The sequence below is a fragment of the Metopolophium dirhodum genome, chromosome 2 (assembly GCF_019925205.1).
Source record: "Metopolophium dirhodum isolate CAU chromosome 2, ASM1992520v1, whole genome shotgun sequence".
Lineage (NCBI taxonomy): Eukaryota > Metazoa > Arthropoda > Insecta > Hemiptera > Aphididae > Metopolophium > Metopolophium dirhodum.
Window position 1 is genome coordinate 25,451,855 of NC_083561.1, and position 19,677 is coordinate 25,471,531.

At 33.0% G+C, this 19,677-nt stretch overlaps 1 protein-coding gene across 1 annotated transcript; it reads left to right on the forward strand.

Moving 5' to 3' along the window:
• Positions 1-426: 426 nt before the first annotated feature.
• LOC132938379 (proton-coupled amino acid transporter-like protein CG1139) lies at positions 427-18,373 on the forward strand. Its single transcript, XM_061005174.1, has 10 exons — positions 427-585; positions 810-881; positions 8,484-8,603; positions 9,566-9,716; positions 10,524-10,645; positions 11,820-11,904; positions 12,494-12,766; positions 13,197-13,375; positions 14,317-14,489; positions 17,127-18,373. Exons 2-10 carry the CDS (start codon positions 835-837, stop codon positions 17,366-17,368), a joined length of 1,392 nt encoding a protein of 463 aa, XP_060861157.1. The 5' UTR covers positions 427-585; positions 810-834; the 3' UTR covers positions 17,369-18,373.
• The last annotated feature ends 1,304 nt before the right edge of the window (positions 18,374-19,677 follow it).

Sequence of the window (19,677 nt, forward strand, 5' to 3'; positions counted from 1 at the left end):
GTTTATATTAACATTTTGGTTTTTTTTTTCCGGAATTCCTTGTAGACGGGTGCGTTGTCGGGACACTTCACATGCGTCAACGACAACGTTGTTTATTAATGATATCACAAAGCTAAATATAATATTAAGTATTTACCCACTAATCCCGGCCCTGATTCACGATCGTATGTTGAATGGAAACGTTCATTTTCCATTCCAAATGAATGGAAACGTGTGTAGCCCTTTTTTCCCCGTCCCGCGATCGTTCGACATCAACATCAACAACAACAACAACAACAATAATAATAATAATAATAGTATGATAACAATATTATATCGATCACGACCGCCGCCGCCGCCGCCGCCTCCGCCGCCGACGGGCCCGATAGTGGGGCGCATGCTCACACACGAGACCGGGACGAGTGCCGCCGCCGCCACTGCACGACGACGCGAGGCTACCATACGCGTTCAGTAGTTGCGGTCCGCCGGTGAGCACTTATTGACATTTCGGGTCATCCGCCGCGCGCGCACACCGAAGTCGGTTACTTCCTCTCACCGCCGTTCGTGTATTAAATAATAATTGTTTTGCCGCCAATTTTTCCAAAGGTGAGTCTCACCCACGATATAACATAGATACTATCATGTCTTAATGTCGTCGACATTCGTCGTGTCTTTGATCCGTCGACGATCGTTCGATATACTGTGCAGCACTTACACGATGTCGTTGTTGTGTAGCGCACGTGTCTTTTTTCCTTCACAATTCTGACACGACCGCCAGACCAAAGGGCCCTTTTTAATCGACCACCGCGTCCTGCGTTTTTTTTTTTCAGGTACCCACCCAGGAAACATCGCGACATGTCTGAATCGCTCTCGCTGACCGGCATCGGACCGCCGTCCGACACGTGAGTACAACAACGATAATTATTATTATACTATAATGATGCTCTTTACGGCCTATATTACGTTGTGTGATTTTCGATTTTCTACCCTGCACACGTTAGCGCGTTTTTTTTTTCCGTTAACGAACCGGCCGTTGTACTGAGGGTGTGGCCAAAGGGGGGTTAGATATTGTATAGTTAGATATTGTACGCGTCGTATAATACAACTGCGCGTTCAGAAGTACACCACGACCACGAGTATTTCTTAATATTGTGAGTTTGAACACTAGCGCATTGTCGAGGCGAATCGAAATCGTCGTCACGGAATTATTATTCGTTTTCCAGAGGTATTTCTTTCGGTCGTCCCAGCGGGATGTCGAAAATCCATACAAAACGAAAAATGTTGTTTGCGTTCATACCACACATTTGTTTGTGTGATTTAAAAATCGTGGGCGCAAGAAAACAAAAACACGGCCTACGGATCACTTTTACCTACCTGAAAAACCAGTTTTGGGTAAAATTCCTTTGGTAGTAGACGGGTGAGGGGCGGGCGGGTGCGCAGGCAGGTAGCTAGACGGGTGTATCGAACAGTTTTTGAAGACGCGCTTAAGCACTACCAAAATGCACTCGTGCGAGAGAATTCGAATGGAATTTCAGACAACCGCCGTACGGCCTACCAACTATACGATACCGGTACCGGTACGATGTATTTTTTTACTCTAAGACACTGACAAAGGGCGACGTTCGGATAAAACGAAAATAACCATAATTGTATTCGGTGGTCGAAAAACGTGAAATCCGACGGTGGACATTATCGTAGGGTGTACTATATAATATTATTCAATATTGTTTAGTATGTGTAAAAACAAAGTCAACGATCGTTTGGTGTACACCTAGGCATAGTGCTATTCGGCGGTTGCATTATACTTGCTAATCGTGGGTCTTGGCCACTATTATGCATTTATGCTGCGAGTGAGAACAATTCAATGCACGGACGTCGTGTCGTGCGTATAATATATTATAATTTAGTGTGCGCGCTGCAGAAACAAAATGCCAACGATGAATATTCCAATAACGAATAACTAATTAGCGGTCAAATCGCATAATTTTTACCAAAATATTCGTTTTAATTTAGTTTCCAGTCGAGTCAGAAAAAAATTATAGTTACGCAATAATATTTGTGACGCGGTGTCGCGGCCCGATTTGGAGTAAATTATTGTTGAATCCGCGTGACAATGTCGAAAATGGTTGTTTTCATATTGTTTACGTTTGCGTAAATACGATTAACGTTCATTAGTTACTAATATGTTCCTGTTCGCGCTCCAAAATCTATTAATACTGTTTATTTAAGAGAATAGAGTCGATCATTATTCATTAAAATAATATTTCCTAGTTCCTACTGTAAAATATTTTGTAGTAACTAATTTATCATATTGATGTATGGCTTCATAATTTCACAAGGATCTAAACATTATTGATGTTATCAATAATAATATTATCAAACTTTGTACCAGGTAGTGATTATATTAAAATATATAAAATTCGTTAATTGGATACCTACGTTCGATCGACGATGAGATCTCAACTATCAATTACGGTGTTATTCGTAATTCAGCTGCTTATTTTGGCGTCGACTATTTGTAACTATTATAGTGTCGGTTTATTTCCTATAAAATAGTTGCGAAACGTCCAAGCGAGTAACCGGATACCGTACCCGGGGGTTTTCGTCGGACGGCAGTATTGCCATTTGCTCGAAACATATTTAACCGTCGACGACTAACGCAATATAATAATTATTAATTAATAATGATTGTGACATGAATACAATAATATGATACCCCGTATTGCCGTGACGCCGTGTACCATACTACAATTTCATGATATTTTAAAGAGGACGTCGCACCCGCATTTTATGTTGTCTCCGACTTACACACGTACGACATTAAACATTTTTCGTTCACCAACTTCAATAGTCATTTAGATTATAGTTATGATATTACAGTGAATTGACCTATTATCAAACTTTTAGGTAAGAACATTATCTGTCTTCTGTCGTTGGTTTTCTACGATATTTTAATTATTAAGTGAGTTATGACTTATGAGTATGTAAAATATTAATTTATGAAAATGCTCATAGTTATAACTTAATAAATAAAAGATCGTAAAATACCAACGACAGAACACAGATAGTAGTGTTCTTACCTTAAAGTTTGATAATAGGTCAATAATTCATTCCTATATTGTTATGTCGTAAGTGTTTAAGACGGAGACAACATTATATGCGGATACGACGTCCTCTTAAGTTCGTAACGCGATTTTGCAACTAAACAGTTTATCTCCATCAAATGTTATTTTTACATTTTAGGTGAGGCCGTTTTTTTTAACGTGTGGGAACGACCATTTTCGGCCAAGACGAATTTTGTTAGGGTTCGGCCCACACTGGATAGTTGACCGTTTATAACGCGTTTGCTCATTGAAAACCTATGCGTTGTAGTTGGCCGGGCAGACTAACGTACGTGGCAGACTATCTGTTTTCCAATGTACGTCTAGACGATCTCACCTAGCACTGGGCTGGATGTATTAAAAGCCGATTATGTGCCCTCCGTCCACAATAATAACGCGTTTCGATAAAAAACCGTATCCGGTATCCGCAACATGTTGTGTGCATATGGTTCTGGTCGAGAGACGACGGAACGTTGCGCAACGTATAGTGTCGATTATAAATCTTTATCATTAATTTCAATGTGTTGCGAACTTATATTAGCTTATTAGCGTACGACTTAACCGTTTTCACGGGTCACCGAATAGCGTGGACCGGCCTGCGTAAATTGAATTTTTATATCTGAGAGTCGTACGTTGACGGAAGCAAAAATCGAAATTTTCGATCAACTTAATCAACGAAACAAAGTGACACGGAAAATTGCAATTAACTGCGACAAATTGTAAAAATCACATCAAATCTGCAAAACATTTAAGACAAAATTCATAAAGTGACAATAAAATTTGTTTCTCATAGTTTTTAGCAACATAACTATTCGTCTGCACATTATAATTGTATAACACGTGGTTTTGTTGTGTCACAATCGATACTTATTTACCGTACAAGCTGAAACACAAAACAAGCGATGAGATATTTCGTTTCTTGCAACAACGAACATTCAAAATTAATCTGCGACTTTGTCGGAAGAACACGTCGCAAAATTCAAATATTGCTACTTGTCACCTCTGCGTGGACGGGTTGTATGATTTCTCTATCCGAAAGTGGTTTATTCTTAATACTGTTTAATGTTTATAGTATATCGGTGTGTATCACAGAAATTAATTTATTCCGCGAGATCATGACATGGGCATTCGAAAGTTTATCTTCATATCCTACACAATTTTATTTTTCGTCTTCAATATTTCGGGATGTCACAGATTTAAATTTTGCATACAATATAATATTATTATTACTTGATTGTTATAGATACTCTTTACGCTGACATTTTTGTTTTAATCATCAAATTAAATAAAACACAGATTAAAATCATGAGTTAACCCTCGAGTTTCTTATATTATTATTATTACGTATTACTTATAGTTATACCTACGTTATATTACTAGTTTATTATTGCGTATTGTTATAACAGTGGAGTTATCCGAAAATTCAGAGTTTTTTTAAATTTATTTGTTTATCAAATATTTACATTTGATATTGTGTACAATGAGATGTACATTTGTTAATACCTACCTAAAATAATACAGTAGCATCGACGCATTGATAGTACTATAAAACAGTTTTATTGGTAGTAGGTAATAATAGGTACGTAGCGGCAATAAATTAATAAATGTGTAAACGTGATTTGTTTAAAAATAAACGATTCATTAGAAAAGTAGTCGAACCTTCACAGTGATGATATTGAAGTTAAATATCGTAAATTTGAATTTCAGTAATAAATACGGTTATATAACTGAAAAATTGGAACACAATTTAGGTTTCTGCTTCTTTTTTGACTGAATTAATTTTCTTGCCCATACATTCATCTGAAAAAAATGTATTAGACTTCGATTTAATTAAAACAGTATAATGTTCTTAGATTTACAATATATTTTTTAAGCAGGTAGGTACACTAATAATTATAGCCGTCTAATGTCTATAGTATAGACATAAATCTTTTATGTACTTCAATTTTAAAGATAATATATTAGTACTTACGAATTAATTGTTTTTATACATTAGAATATTAGATAATCTCTAAGTTCAATTAAATGCGAATATGCGATTAAATGAATACTTTTTTTTTGATAACACCTGTAAGCTCTATTAAAATAACTTTTAAATTATTATTATTTGTGTTTTGTCTTCACGAGTCGTTAAATATTAAATTTTAATAGATTTATGTACTCTTAGTATTCTTGTTGATATTATTGAAAAACTTATTCCATTAAAGTTTAAATGAAATATGGACGAACTGTACATGTTCTATACCTATAGTCTACACTATATTTAAAACGATTTTGAAATATTTTTACCATAGTCTTATCTTATTATTTGAATTTTACAAGATAATCATAATTAAATAGGTATTGAACACAATATATTATGAATTTAAATATTAGTTTAGAAACATGTTTAAAATATACTTATTTTTCAATAAAATAATTTTAATTTGCTTAAAATAGTACAGTGTAACATAATTTTGTTGTAATGAAAATATTATTATTACCATAAATATAATCTGAAACGCCAGAATGACGAATACAAATTGGTTTTTCATCATTGCAGAGGTCTTTATCCCGCGACCACTGTCTTTATTAGACACTCGCGAACACATTTTAAGCATGTCGTGTAATTTTTATTAATTTAGTGTTTTTATTACGAATTTGGCCAGCGAGATTTTTAAAAAATAAGAGGTGGCCCGCTGCCTAAAACGCTACATGACCCATGATCGAATGTATATTATAATACATACCTAATACATACCTTAAATACCTATTTATAATCAGGATCATAGTTGAATATTATATCATTATAATATGTTATACAAAGTTCGTTATTTCAACTTATTGTGAGATGGTTTTAAAATATTTGACTGTCGGGTAATATAATATTATTATTTTAAATGTTTAAACGCATCTTGCCCAAAACTTGTTCGATTGTTTTCTCGGTTAAACAATATATTCTTCAGCGTCAAATACGCATTATATCTCTGGTCAATTACGTATAGCAGTTGAGAACTTCTCGTTTATTTGTCCATATTGCGTGTTATATATTATTATAATATGTTATACTCAGGATGTGTGTAGTTGTCCAACTACACACGGTTGTCCAAAACTCAGACATTAATAAATTCAATAAAACACCATAGATAGAATGTCGTCACCATATTATAACAACGTACAGCAACCGCACTGTTGTGAGTCTTGTGGCCATGGAATCCTGGTAACTGGTAAGTATTAGCTCGAAAGCGAAATACTATATTAATTGAATAAATTACTATGAGAAATATAGTAGGTACTTTTATATTTTTATTTACATTAAATTTCGTGTACACTGTACCGTTATTGTCTTTGAAAATATTCGACCTCGTTATATAGTAGATAATAGATACTTACTATATAACATCACACCAACTATGTTATAGTTGAATCTAGGAAAAACCCCGCAAAATATCAAAAACTAATTTACTATAAAAAATAATTATAATACTTATTATGTTTTGTTAATTTAATACTTATACAAATTATATTAATTATACAGTAATTGAATCATATTTATTATAATCTTATACCAAATAAATATGTTTTTTTCGTAACCCAGAAATAAATAAAAATACTATAAGTATTAAATGACTAAAAAAAAGTGTAACTTAGATAAAAATAATTGTTAATTGTGTTAAGACGAATTCGTGAATGTAAATAAATAGTTAAATAATATTTTATTCCGATTTTCAATTCGGTGATTGAAATGTGAATTCAACGTCCGTATCATTGTGTACCATTCAATATGATCTTAATTTATTTATTGTTTGCCATCGAAACAATTGTTGGTGTCGTCGTCGAGTTATATCTAGTTTCAAAATAACTACCTAACTAGTATGTTGTTTACAATAATTATTACGCTACACAACCTTGTACACACCTTGGTACAATATACGTTTTACAGTGCATTTTCACGGTTGGAAATATAAATATTCTGATGACGTACAACAATTTATAACTTGTACTAGTTTTGTTCTAGGAAATAATGATAATACGCCGCTACGATGTTATACCTGAAAATAAACGAAAGGAACGCCATCGACGGCGACGATAAACCATGGGGCCCTGGTAGCCATCTCTATGAACATGTCACAACGCAACATTTCTAAAACGTTTTTGCTCTATCTAAAAGTTCGTTCCGTATTCTTCGAAGTGCATTTCTTTCAGAGCGCATCGCCTTAATATATTTTTAGCGTGTACCTAAATGAGTTTTTTTAAACGCATTTGTCATACTATACAGCATTTTATACTGGATACTCTATGAATAATTTATTGAATTATAAACGTGCAAAAACGTGAATTATAAAAATAAATTATTCGTATTGTACAATTTGCTATTATGTATTCGATATTTTTAAATAATTATGATTCGATATTTTTCGAACCGCGATATTTTTTGCGGTTTGTGCGCTGTGAACGAAAATTATTTTTAGACAAAAATCACACGGACATCTGTCGCTTTCGTGTAATTTTTTTGATATGATCATGTCGTACTCTACCATTGAGTACTACTATCTATATATAGGTACTCTATGATATTGTACAGAATAATTAAACCGATAAAACATCTTTAAGCGTGTTTTACTGTTTCAGTCACAATACATATTATTGTATAATAATAATTAATAAATAAATCTTATCGAGTAAAAAAAAAAAAACAAATCAATATGAGTTACAAGTTTATACATTATCTTTTTTTGCACAATTTTCGTTTTTATTAAGTTAAATAAGTTAATATTATTCTATTTATCTACCAACTAGCCTTGTGTTGATAAAATTAGCAATATCTGTTTATACTTGTTCTACTATGTTAACTATGTTATACTTAATATGGATCAAATAATTTTGTCCCATAATACTTCTTAACCCAATATTACTATTTATACCTACCCCTCAGTTATGAAAATTGAAAATAAGCGTTCAGATACTGCAATAGTTTCAATAAAATGTAATAAAGTCTAGTCACGATAAATCGAATCTCAAGGGGGATAAAAATAACTTCGTTTTATAGAAACTCGACTTTATATTAAAAGTTCTAATTTGTAATATATATATATATATATATATATATATATATAGTATATACTAATAATATGTAATAAAATTATATTGTTAATAATGTTGGCTTACAATAGATTCAGTTGTTTAACATCGTAATTTCATTATTAATTATTGTTGTATTTATAAGTTTATAATCAATATAAAGTGATGCACTTATATTAATTATGGTACCTAGTGAAATTTAATTTTTAGAAACTAAATTACGTTAAAAAGACTGGGGGAAGTTAAGCCTACATCATTTTACTTATATTTGTGCGTAGTCACGACAGTATTTAAGTAAGATACATCAATTAAAATTCATTCGTGTTTTATTTGTATTTTCAGCAAGGATCAAAAATCAAAATCGTACGCAGTGAACATGCAACAGGAAAACATGTCGCTCAACGCCAATGGATCTCCGCCATACGATCCTCACGCGCACAGGATACTTGAACATCCCACCACGTGAGTACCATAGATTTACCAGTTGACTTAGAATTGATTATAATATCATAAAAAACATGATCCAACGAAGTGATGAAGAAATATATAAAATTGATAACAGCCAATAGATAAAAATCGAACTGCAAATGAAAGCACGATTCGTATTATAAGTAGGTATCACCAGTATACAATAATAATATAATAATACACGCGTACGCGTTCCGCAATAAACAATAATTTAAATTGTCATCGATCGACGGCGTGCACAGGCATCGCAGACGAACAATATTATGTTGTGTTTATCTTTAAAGACTTGACTGTACACGCGTTTGATCTATCATCGCTGTGCGTGATGATAATATTAATAATAGACAACAGTGATTGTACTTAAAAAAAACTCATCGCGTATATATAATATAAATATCGTATCAATTGAGAACTCGCATGCAGTTCAAATCGACGGCGGCCCTTCAAACGCGATCATTTCGACCGATGGCTGTAGTACAAATGTGATGTACAAAAATATAATAACATACCAATAATCATTATTATTGCCGCAGCGCCCGCTACTTCTATATTATATTATTTCGATATGCGCGTCGTACGCCTTTAACCACATACCATGTTTAATGTCGCTGATTATGTATATATACGTCAATAATAATTATTAATTAATAACTATTATGCGTAAATTGGTAACGACGGCGATCCGTGAAAATATTTTTGACTTATTACGACGTACGACGAGTGACATCAGTGTAATAACATCACTGTTACAAAATTATAATAATATATAAGCCTAATAAACTTATAGGAGTCGAAGCTCTAATAAAAAATAATAATAATAATAAAAAAAATACATATATATACATCGATACATCGTGTGTACAGTTATGTGGTACGATTGATGTGACTACTGATATCATAACATTAATATAATATAATTTTAATTATGTTTATGTTTTATCTGTCGCCGCTTGTAGAAATTCCGAGACGCTCATCCACTTGCTCAAAGGCAGTTTGGGAACCGGGATTCTGGCTATGCCCAATGCCTTCTACAACTCCGGACTTCTCATCGGAACCGTGGGCACCATACTTATCGGCATCCTGTGCACGTATTGCTTGCACGTCTTGGTAAGTACCGTCCGAATCGGAACTGTTGACGATTTTTTTGACGGGGGCGAAAAGAGAGGGAATTGACCATCGCTATGCACTGCACTTGACACTATATTATGATGCATTTTGGCAGGTCCTGGTAAAACGGAAGTGTCCCACGCGCGATCACGTCGTCGTGTTTGCGGTCGGCCAACGGAAGGATAGGAAGAATCGTCAGGAACTGGCTAAGCGCAACACAGTGTGACGTCTACAATTATAAATGCTGTATTTATTAGGCTTTTGTGTTTCACCAGGACCCGCCAACCAAAAAAAACGCATTAAAAACCAATTACTTTAGTTTTAACACTGTAGATGTCACACTATAATGCGTTTAACCGGTTCCTGTCGATTTCAGTATTTCCCGTACCACCGGACCGCGACATGATGCGGTCAAACGGCACGTCCGTTTTACCTGTGTGTGTGGAGGGATGGTTTAAGTATATTTTTTAGAGAAGTGTTTTTTCCATTTTGAAAGACGATTTTGAATGATTTGATCGAACTTGGACACAATTTACCAGTAGATTGTATAATGTTATGTACAATAATATTATTGTTATATTTAGTACTGAAATGCAAGAAATTGAACCGAACAACATAACATTTTTTTCTAATTATTTTTTGACATTTTAGAAAAATAATGTGTTCATAATAATATGTTATATTGTTATTACCTAAGTAATATAATTATTTTAATTAACATAAGATAATAATATAAAAGCGCCTGCTACACGGTTCACAGATGTTTACTAAGTTTTTAATAATATACTATTTTTTTTTCACTTTTAGGTTAGATCTCAGTACCTGTTGTGCAAGAAACACCGAGTGCCCATACTCAGCTATCCGGATTCCATGAAATACGCCCTACAAGACGGTCCGGCCTTTTTGAAATTCGGAGTTCCTCTTTCTGCGTTGGTGATTTTATTTCAACTCTTATATTATTATACCTATTATGATGCATTGATGCCGTATAAATATCGGCATGTTCTAAAAACCTATAATAACTAATATCAAACTAGACATTTTAATAATACAATACAATTTTATCAGTTATATTCCTCGCCCCACGCCGCACAAAAAATAACCTGCAAGTTTTCTTTTGAGTGACAAATAGCTATTAAAGAAAAATAATTGAATGGTACCTACTAACTTGTACAATTATTAAACAAAACATTTAAACGGTTATCTGTGTAACAACTATTTTTCAGTTTTTATTTAATTTTCTGAAATTAAATTACCTAATGTATTTGATTTCACATTTGTGGATTTGACAGTAGTTCTATAATAGGTACATAATATTTTATGAACGTACATTCCACATGTAGGTATGTGCTAATTGTTACATAATAATATAACCTATATTATAGTACTTCTTAACGTTAAAGTGTTCACAGTTAAAGATAATAAAACGTATTGTCAATATTTTATACATTTTTCTCTTTACTAAGTAATCGTGTATACACCTAATTATGGTTTCCGCTTGTACTTATAGGTACAATGTTATATTTTCTACGAAAAATAAATAAAAATATATTAAAAAATATACGTTTTTGTCGGAAAATGATCGTAAAAAATATAAGAAACTGAAATATAAATTAGTGAAATATACATGTCTAATACACAATACTTATGCTGGGTTGCATAAGCAAGTTATTAAATTTAAAGGATCAATCGTGGGCCACTAAATCTTGTTTAAGAGACCATTATTAGCTCACTATTGATTCATTAAATGCTATGTGCAATCTGGCATTGACTTTTAGATCATCATAATATGCATATCATTTTTAAAAAAAAATTAAAATTTCTCAGTTCCGCCTATATATTATGGAGTGCAGCGCAGTAACGATATACTTCCTACCTACGTGTTTTAATCATCATTATTACGACCTTGGCCGGCCGTTTAGACCACCAAGCGACCGTTATTATAATATAGACAGCCGTGTTAAAGCTTTTAAAAAGCATACAAATAAACACTATAAATAACCCCATTATTGTATAGGTACATAACTATTTAGTGGTGTATTTGTAGTTTTAGCACTATCGTTTGCAATTTATTATAACGGATTACTGTTTGTTTGTGTGCAGGCTTATCGTTGACGGGTTCTTGATCGTCTACCAACTGGGAATATGTTGCGTGTACATCATGTTCATCGGGACCAGCATCAAACAGGTTAGTGATCGTGATATACACAACGGTTTATTGGTTTACCTATAGGCAAAGGCGTATGTCACGTCAATCAAATGGCCGTAATTGGACATTTTAAGCTTGGGTGCACCCGACACCTTGTTTCACGAGACTTAACTATTTAAGCCAATCGCCCCACCCCCTTTAAAATTATGATTCCAGGGACACTATATATATATGTATTTTTTATTTTATTTTTTGGTATGGGCGGGAGTTTGCTGTTTTTCTTATTGATTTAGTATAGTAAAAAAATCTTAACATTAAAAGTGCATATAATATATAGTCACCTGATATAACCTGGCATGACCGTATACCATAGTCCCATGTTAGGATTTTTCATATTTTATATTTTCCATTTTGTCAATAATTTAAGTACAATAATAATCGATTATAATTATTCAGTTCGTCGTCCGCATCTCCCTGATTGTAAATAACCAAATTGTTTTCGATGAACGTATTTCCGGAAAAGGAGTATAGCGACAGAAAATTATGTCAATTATCTGTACCTTTATCATTATTAACATAATATACTAATATAGTTTTCGTGAGATAATCTGTTTTCTCTGCTACGCAGGTGTTGGACATTTACATCGAACCGATGAACGAGCGGTACTACATGTTGATGATGCTGATCCCATTGGTGGCCATCAATCTCATCAGAAACTTGAAGCTGTTGGCGCCTTTCTCGCAGGGGGCAAACATCATCACGTTTGCCGGACTCGCCATTGTGCTCTGGTACATATTCACCGACCTGCCACCCATTTTTTCGAGACCGTTGGTTGGCGAACCGAGAAATTACACCCTGTTCGTGGGCACAACCCTGTTTGCGTTGGAAGCTGTCGGCGTGGTGAGTTTCCTACTTCCGGTTGGCCGTGAAAATAGTTCCGAAGTCCTAATACATCACTATATATAATATTATAACGTAATCGGAGGTCGATTTTGAACTTTTTTCAAATTCTATACGAAAATTGTGTCATCGTGTTCGATCACCACCATATACGTGCAGATGTGGTCTGCGCATATGATATCGTGTGTGGGTTTTGATGAAAATCTTTGTATAGATACTTTCAACACTTAAAGTTTTTACGAATAGACATTATTACATATTTAATAACATTGCAAATGCAAAGTGCGCAAGTAAAATAAAAATCGAGGCTCCGAGCGAAAATGTTAATATTTTTACTCGTCAGCCTCAAGTTTCGACTGCCGACAATAACAATATACCAGTTATAGTAATATTATGTAATACATAATAATAATAATAATATTTTATATAGGTACTGGCGCTGGAGAACAATATGAAAACCCCTGCGTCCTTCGGTGGCACAACCGGCGTACTTAACATCGGTATGACCATCATCACAGTTATGTACGTTGGTATGGGCTTCTTTGGGTACGTCAAGTACGGCGAAATTGTACAGGGCAGCGTGACGCTCAACCTACCGAATGGGGACATGTAAGTTTTTATACTCAGTTATTTTTGAAATGCATATTCTTTATATTATATGCATTTGTTCATCGACGTTTTTCGATTATAAGTATTGAAAATTATGCTTCAGATTACGGAAATTAAAAACATAGGTTATACCGTTTAAAAACTAATAGTCGATATAGTGAGCTCCCCAACAGACTAAAACCCGTGATAAAAAAAAAAATCTTAGAAAAACATATAACATTTTATGATATTGTATAAGCGTCGTAAATTGTTTAGAAAAATAAAATGTTCACTGCTATGTAAAATATAGTACTGTATATTATATTTTATATTTCCCAACTTCGTTCGGGTGGACGAACATTTTTTGCTTGGACTTATTTTGATATTTTTTTATCTAATAAAATTAACAGTAATTATACATACGTTCAGAATGAACAAAGAGATTAAACGATACATGACATATACCTAATATTAATTACCTACTTGATCTTTCATATTTTAAAACAAATAAAACAAGAACATATTACACCTCTATACTATTTATTTGAAATATTTTGTGGTTGAGGAAGTTTGGAATATATCGACAGTTCTATACTCAGCTTACATATAATATTTGGTTTTTTATCTATTCTTTTTCAATCGATACCTATGTTTATTAACATCAAATGATGTCGTGTGGGAGGGGGGGGGGGGGGTTGTGAAATAAAATAATTAATAAAAACTGTCACTGCTACAAATGCTCGCGCCGAAAGATATCCAGTTCCGGGTTTTTATGGGTTTCACGTGTAAAAAAACGCGTTTCGTTCTAGAACTTTCTTGAAATAGCTTTTGGGGATGAGGTCGTCGAAAAGACCAAGACGGATTTGAATATTATAAAAGTCATAGTAGCCTCTTTTCTGCAGGCCATCGATGTCCGTCGGATGGTATTACATTGTCATACTCAACTTTTATTTGTTTTATAGCCTCTCGCAAGCGGTAAAACTTATCTTCGCGGTTGCCATATTCATCACGTACGCGCTCCAAGCTTACGTGCCAGTGGAAATCATCTGGAATACGTACATGAAGAAGAGAGTTCAAAACTGGGACAAGACGACCATGGAATATCTGCTCCGTATCAGCGTTGTGCTCATTACGTGTAAGTATAACAATGCCCGAAATGGCGCGGTCCCGATGGCTTTTGTTGCCGTGATTAACTATTATATATTAAAAAGTTCACTTCTTATGGATCTGTTTTTATGATTTCGGCCATTTTTATTCTCTGGAAAAATAGGGGGGGGGGGAGTTAATTAAATGTAAATATAACAATTTTTTTAAGTTTAGCTGCAACAAGTATAACGTGTATTATGAAGCTAGGTCGCTTATAAGTCCGTTTCACGGAATCCCAACTCGATAGAACGTTTATGATTTTACTTAGACGCGTATGACATCGATCATTAGGATTTATCATCAAGTCCTGTATATACGATTTGTTCAGCGTTCGGTAGAAGGAATATAGTATAGATAATTTAATGGTGTAACAGAAATAACTGACAGAGTACCTAATTAACCAATTATATATTATAATAACTTTTATGATTATTGTCGATTATTATTTAATTATTTTAGGCAATTTAGTCCTATCACAGCTACCACAATGTATAACTCGTGCAGATTCTAGCTCTTCTCCTTTCCGCACTCATAAGTTTCTACATATTTTTTTTAGCCCGATCTCCCTACCTTAGTCTAGGCGTCTATAGTTTGTCTTCCTTCGTCGAGTGTTTTATGTATTATGCTGTCTCCACTTTCAGTGAAATTATTTAGCCCTCTGTACTGGATACGTTTTTTCTCCGGTGCTTGAGTATACTCACTATATTTGGCTTGTTAAAGGTTTTTAGATCTTATTTAGCCCGATCTCCCTCCCAACCGCAATCTAGGCGTCTATAGGTTATCCTCCTTCATCGTGTGTTTCCATTCCGTGATTTTCAGTGCAACTATTTAGCACTCTGCTCGCCATAAGTTTTTCTTCGGTGCTTGAGTATAATATATTATTCATTATATATGTGGCTCGTTAAATAAAGTATTCAGTTCTCTGATTGATATCATCTCGTATATTATATTCCATATTCATATATATTATATAGTGTGCCATATCAATCATAAAATAGCATAGCCCACACTAGAGAGACAAGAGGTTATAATATTTGATAATTTTTAGTTATGCAGACCTTTAATAGGTACCTCTGTTTATTTTAAGGACGAGTTTTCTATTTATAGTATTATTTTTAATTAATTTTTGGCATAGTAGATTTATTTCAAACCCACCCGTCATCGCCTATAATTCAAATCCATTGAGAAAATGTAAACATCTAAAGTGAAATGAATAAATAAATAATTAATTTAGAGAGAGAAATATAGACGTGTTGATGTTGTCATGTTTATAGTTTAACCGTCGTAAATGTTTTACATATTTTATAAACAATTTTTTTCCTACAAAATATTGCAGGGAATTTGTACGTGTGTATCTAAACAATTTAAAAAATATGAGCAAAACATTTATCTCTAATTTCGGTCCAATCCAAATGTATTTTTTAATTCTTAACAATAATATTTAAAACGCGGACGAGTGTCGTATATCGAAGAGCCCATGTTATCTTAATAATATGGTAGTTAGTTATTATCATAATAATAGTATTACGATAACACTTTGCAATAGTGTAGAATTGTATAATAATATAATGATTAGACACGGAAAAAAATACTCATACCTTCGGTATGTATCTTGTATTGTTAATAGCCAAACATTCACTTTGAAGTAACGTCACTCGTGCCAAATGTCGTCGGCAATAATATATATTATTTTATTTATACCGATTGCCAACACGCGAACGGTTTATAAGTGTATAATATATTTTGTTTCCAACTGTCTAGCTTGACGTTCTCCAAAACGTTATAATTATATCGCTGCCCTAGCCCTAGTACTATAAAATATATAATACATCGAACATTCAGCAATACAATTTCAGTTCAATAAGTCATAAGTGTACGTGTAAAATTCAAAGTCGAACGAAAAAGCGTAATTGCATAATATTCTCTTTTCAATAACTATCGCCTAGGTCGTCGGCCACGGATCAAAATGCGTATAGCTTATGATTAAAATAATTAAAACGTTTATTAAATTTATTATATCTTTTGGGAAAGTCTTCCTTAACAAAAAATAAACGTTCATCTTTAACGATGAAAAGAAAATCTAACATAATTAATATAATATATAGGTACTAGGTATATATACAAGTCTCAAAGTATACTCAAAAGACTCTTGTTTACCCCGTAAGTAAGGTTATATAGTATCTATTGTGGTAGACAGACGTACATTGGGTCCATTGGATACACGGTTTTCTAGAGTATAATCGAATTTCTATTTTTATCAGACTTTCAACAGCATGAAGGTGTTCACGTTATTTACATTCCTTCAGTTCGTTTTTCTCGATGTGTATATATATTTGACAACGCAGTGCATAGGTATAATTATATGTACTTTAACTCTAGGCAGGAACTTACAGATGACAATGCCAGTACTGGATGGGCATCGTAACAAGTTAATGTTGTGGTGGGGGAGGGGGGGGGGGCGAATTTTTATCCTTTTAAAATAACTACATTAAAACGTGAAAAGTTGAGTATAAGACGCTGAAAAACTGACAGTTTAAGATGCCACTTTGTGACGACGTCCTTGAATCGAAAAGATGTAAACGTAAACCGTATACCTAATATATCATATTGCAACGATTTTTTACAGTCCTGCTGGCCGTCGCCATTCCGCTGTTGGACTTGTTCATATCGCTGTTCGGAGCTCTCTGTCTGTCCGTGTTGGGCATCGGGTTCCCGGCGCTCATCGAGATCTGCGTCCTGTGGCCTGAACGCAACTTCGGTCGCTTCAATTACGTACTCATCAAGGACATCATATTGATCATCATCGGCATCCTGGCCCTGGTGCTGGGCACGTACATCAGCTTGCAGGACATCGCCCGCAAGTTGTAGCGCGGATACGACATTTAATATTATTATTTCAGCCTATATACTATAAGTTATTCCCTATATACATGTAACGCGAAGAAGAATATTTACCAACAGTGCCCATAATATTTTACTATTATTATTATTATTATTATTTTTACGATTGTGAGCATATTTTTATTTCATTTTATTTAATTTTTTTTTTTTAAAGTATTTAATTTATGCGTGAACGTAAATCGCGCGCGTGTTCACAGGGTCGTCGTCGAAAAAACGACGAGGTTTACGTTTCACCAAGTAATTTTATCCTTAAAAGTCTTCGGACATGGCTGTCGTAGCGCCTTAGTACCTAAGTAACCTACTCGGTGGTGAGAAATCCGTTGGGACTCCTCACGTACTGATCGAAAACGGAATTCGCGACCGATTCGATCAAATTGTACTTTTTATTCACCGGAAGGGACAGTACCATTATATTTACTTCTGATGTTTGCCTCCGCCGTGTGAAGGCGTTCGACACTAAAATATAGGGCGAGAGTAGCTCAATTTTTTTGACTTTTTTTTTGTAAAAGAATTATACTATGAAATTCGTTATTAGTATACGCTGTTATCATTTTGAACAGTGGCAATATTTTATTTTTATACAAAATACGGATTTTATAGTGCCTTTAGACAATAAATTATAATAATAATGTTAAACTTAATAAAATAATGAATATTAAATACTGTTTAGAAGGTGTTATGCATAGTTATATATTATAATAATCTCTAAATATGCATCATAATTAAAAGAAGAAAACAATGTTATGTGCAGTTACTGACATATTTTGTTGTAAGAACCACATTCTTATTGTAAGTTTGATTTAGTGACTGAGACTCTATTAGTAATAAATAATAATAATATTTTTGTTAATATTGCAATAACATTGTTATGTTCGGGCAAATGTGTCCATAGTAAAGCTGATTATTTTTAAATACTATACATTAAGATTTTATAAAACATTGTGTAAATAAACACTATTATATCAATAATAATATGTTTCTTCTTTATATCCGATAAGTGCATATGAAAATGTTTGTATATAGTTTAATGGTAAATCAAGGTCATACAGATATGCGGACAAATACATTTTACAATTTTCCTAATCACCAATTTAAATACCTATTATTTAACACTAGTGGTATCTGAAAACGATAAATATTAACAATAGATTTTTACATACAGATAATGATAACGCATCTCTAAACGTCGACAAATATTTTTGTATTTACTTACTATTTTAGTATATAATATAACTCTGGATACATACTTGTAAAAACAATATAATATTATAATATTATATCTGAAAAGCAATTAGTACCTTACTATTGTTTCGTTATAATATAACTAGAACAGTCCTACTCAGTAAAGTTGAACTGATTTAATACTGAGATTTGCATGTGAATAAGTTTTCATAATATTATATTATTATCTTTGGTAATTCTAACAATGGATAGAATTACCAAAGATAACCATTGTTTGTATTATTGAAGTTGCGCATTATATCTAAAAAATTAATATTTTGATTCAAGAGAGAATGTCAGCAGTTGGCACACTATTTGTTTTCTCTCTGACCCACGTGCAACATGTAGAAAATATTGTATAGTTAGATTTAAAATTAAAGTGAATTGGACAATTTTCAAACTTAGTTTAGTAGCCAAATTAAGAACACTAAGTGTTTGCACGTTGGCTTTTTACAATATTTCAATTTTTCTATGATGTATGACCATTTATTTTTAATTATAATACCTATTTGTCATATTATACTCATGACTCGAACTGCTGAGCGAAAATTTGCTAGTTTGTCCGTTTATAAGCTGGGTATAACACTTGTGAATGTGAGGTTATTTTGCTATATTTTAAATTAATACGTAATCTAAAAATAAAATGAAAACTTCAATTTAAATGTAGATATATCATACAATACACTCAAATCGTTAAGCGATATTTATAGTTTATATTGGCTGTAGTCATTTTGTTTTTCTGAAGATTTAATACTTAAATAAATGATTATCTACTGATGATTATGATTTATATTTTACAAAAGAGTAGGTATAAAATACTACTAAGTATCAAAAAATTATATTATTCTTTAATTTTACTTAATTCGATTTCCTTAATCGTTAACTGATAAATGTGTAGAGGAATAAATATCAAATAAGAAATTTGAAAAATCATAATGAAAAGTTACCATAGGACGGGGTTATACCAAGAAATATAAACACACAATACACATCTTAAAATTAAAATGAATTAACTCAAACATTTTTAATTTTGATGATTTTGGAGTGGCAGTTCT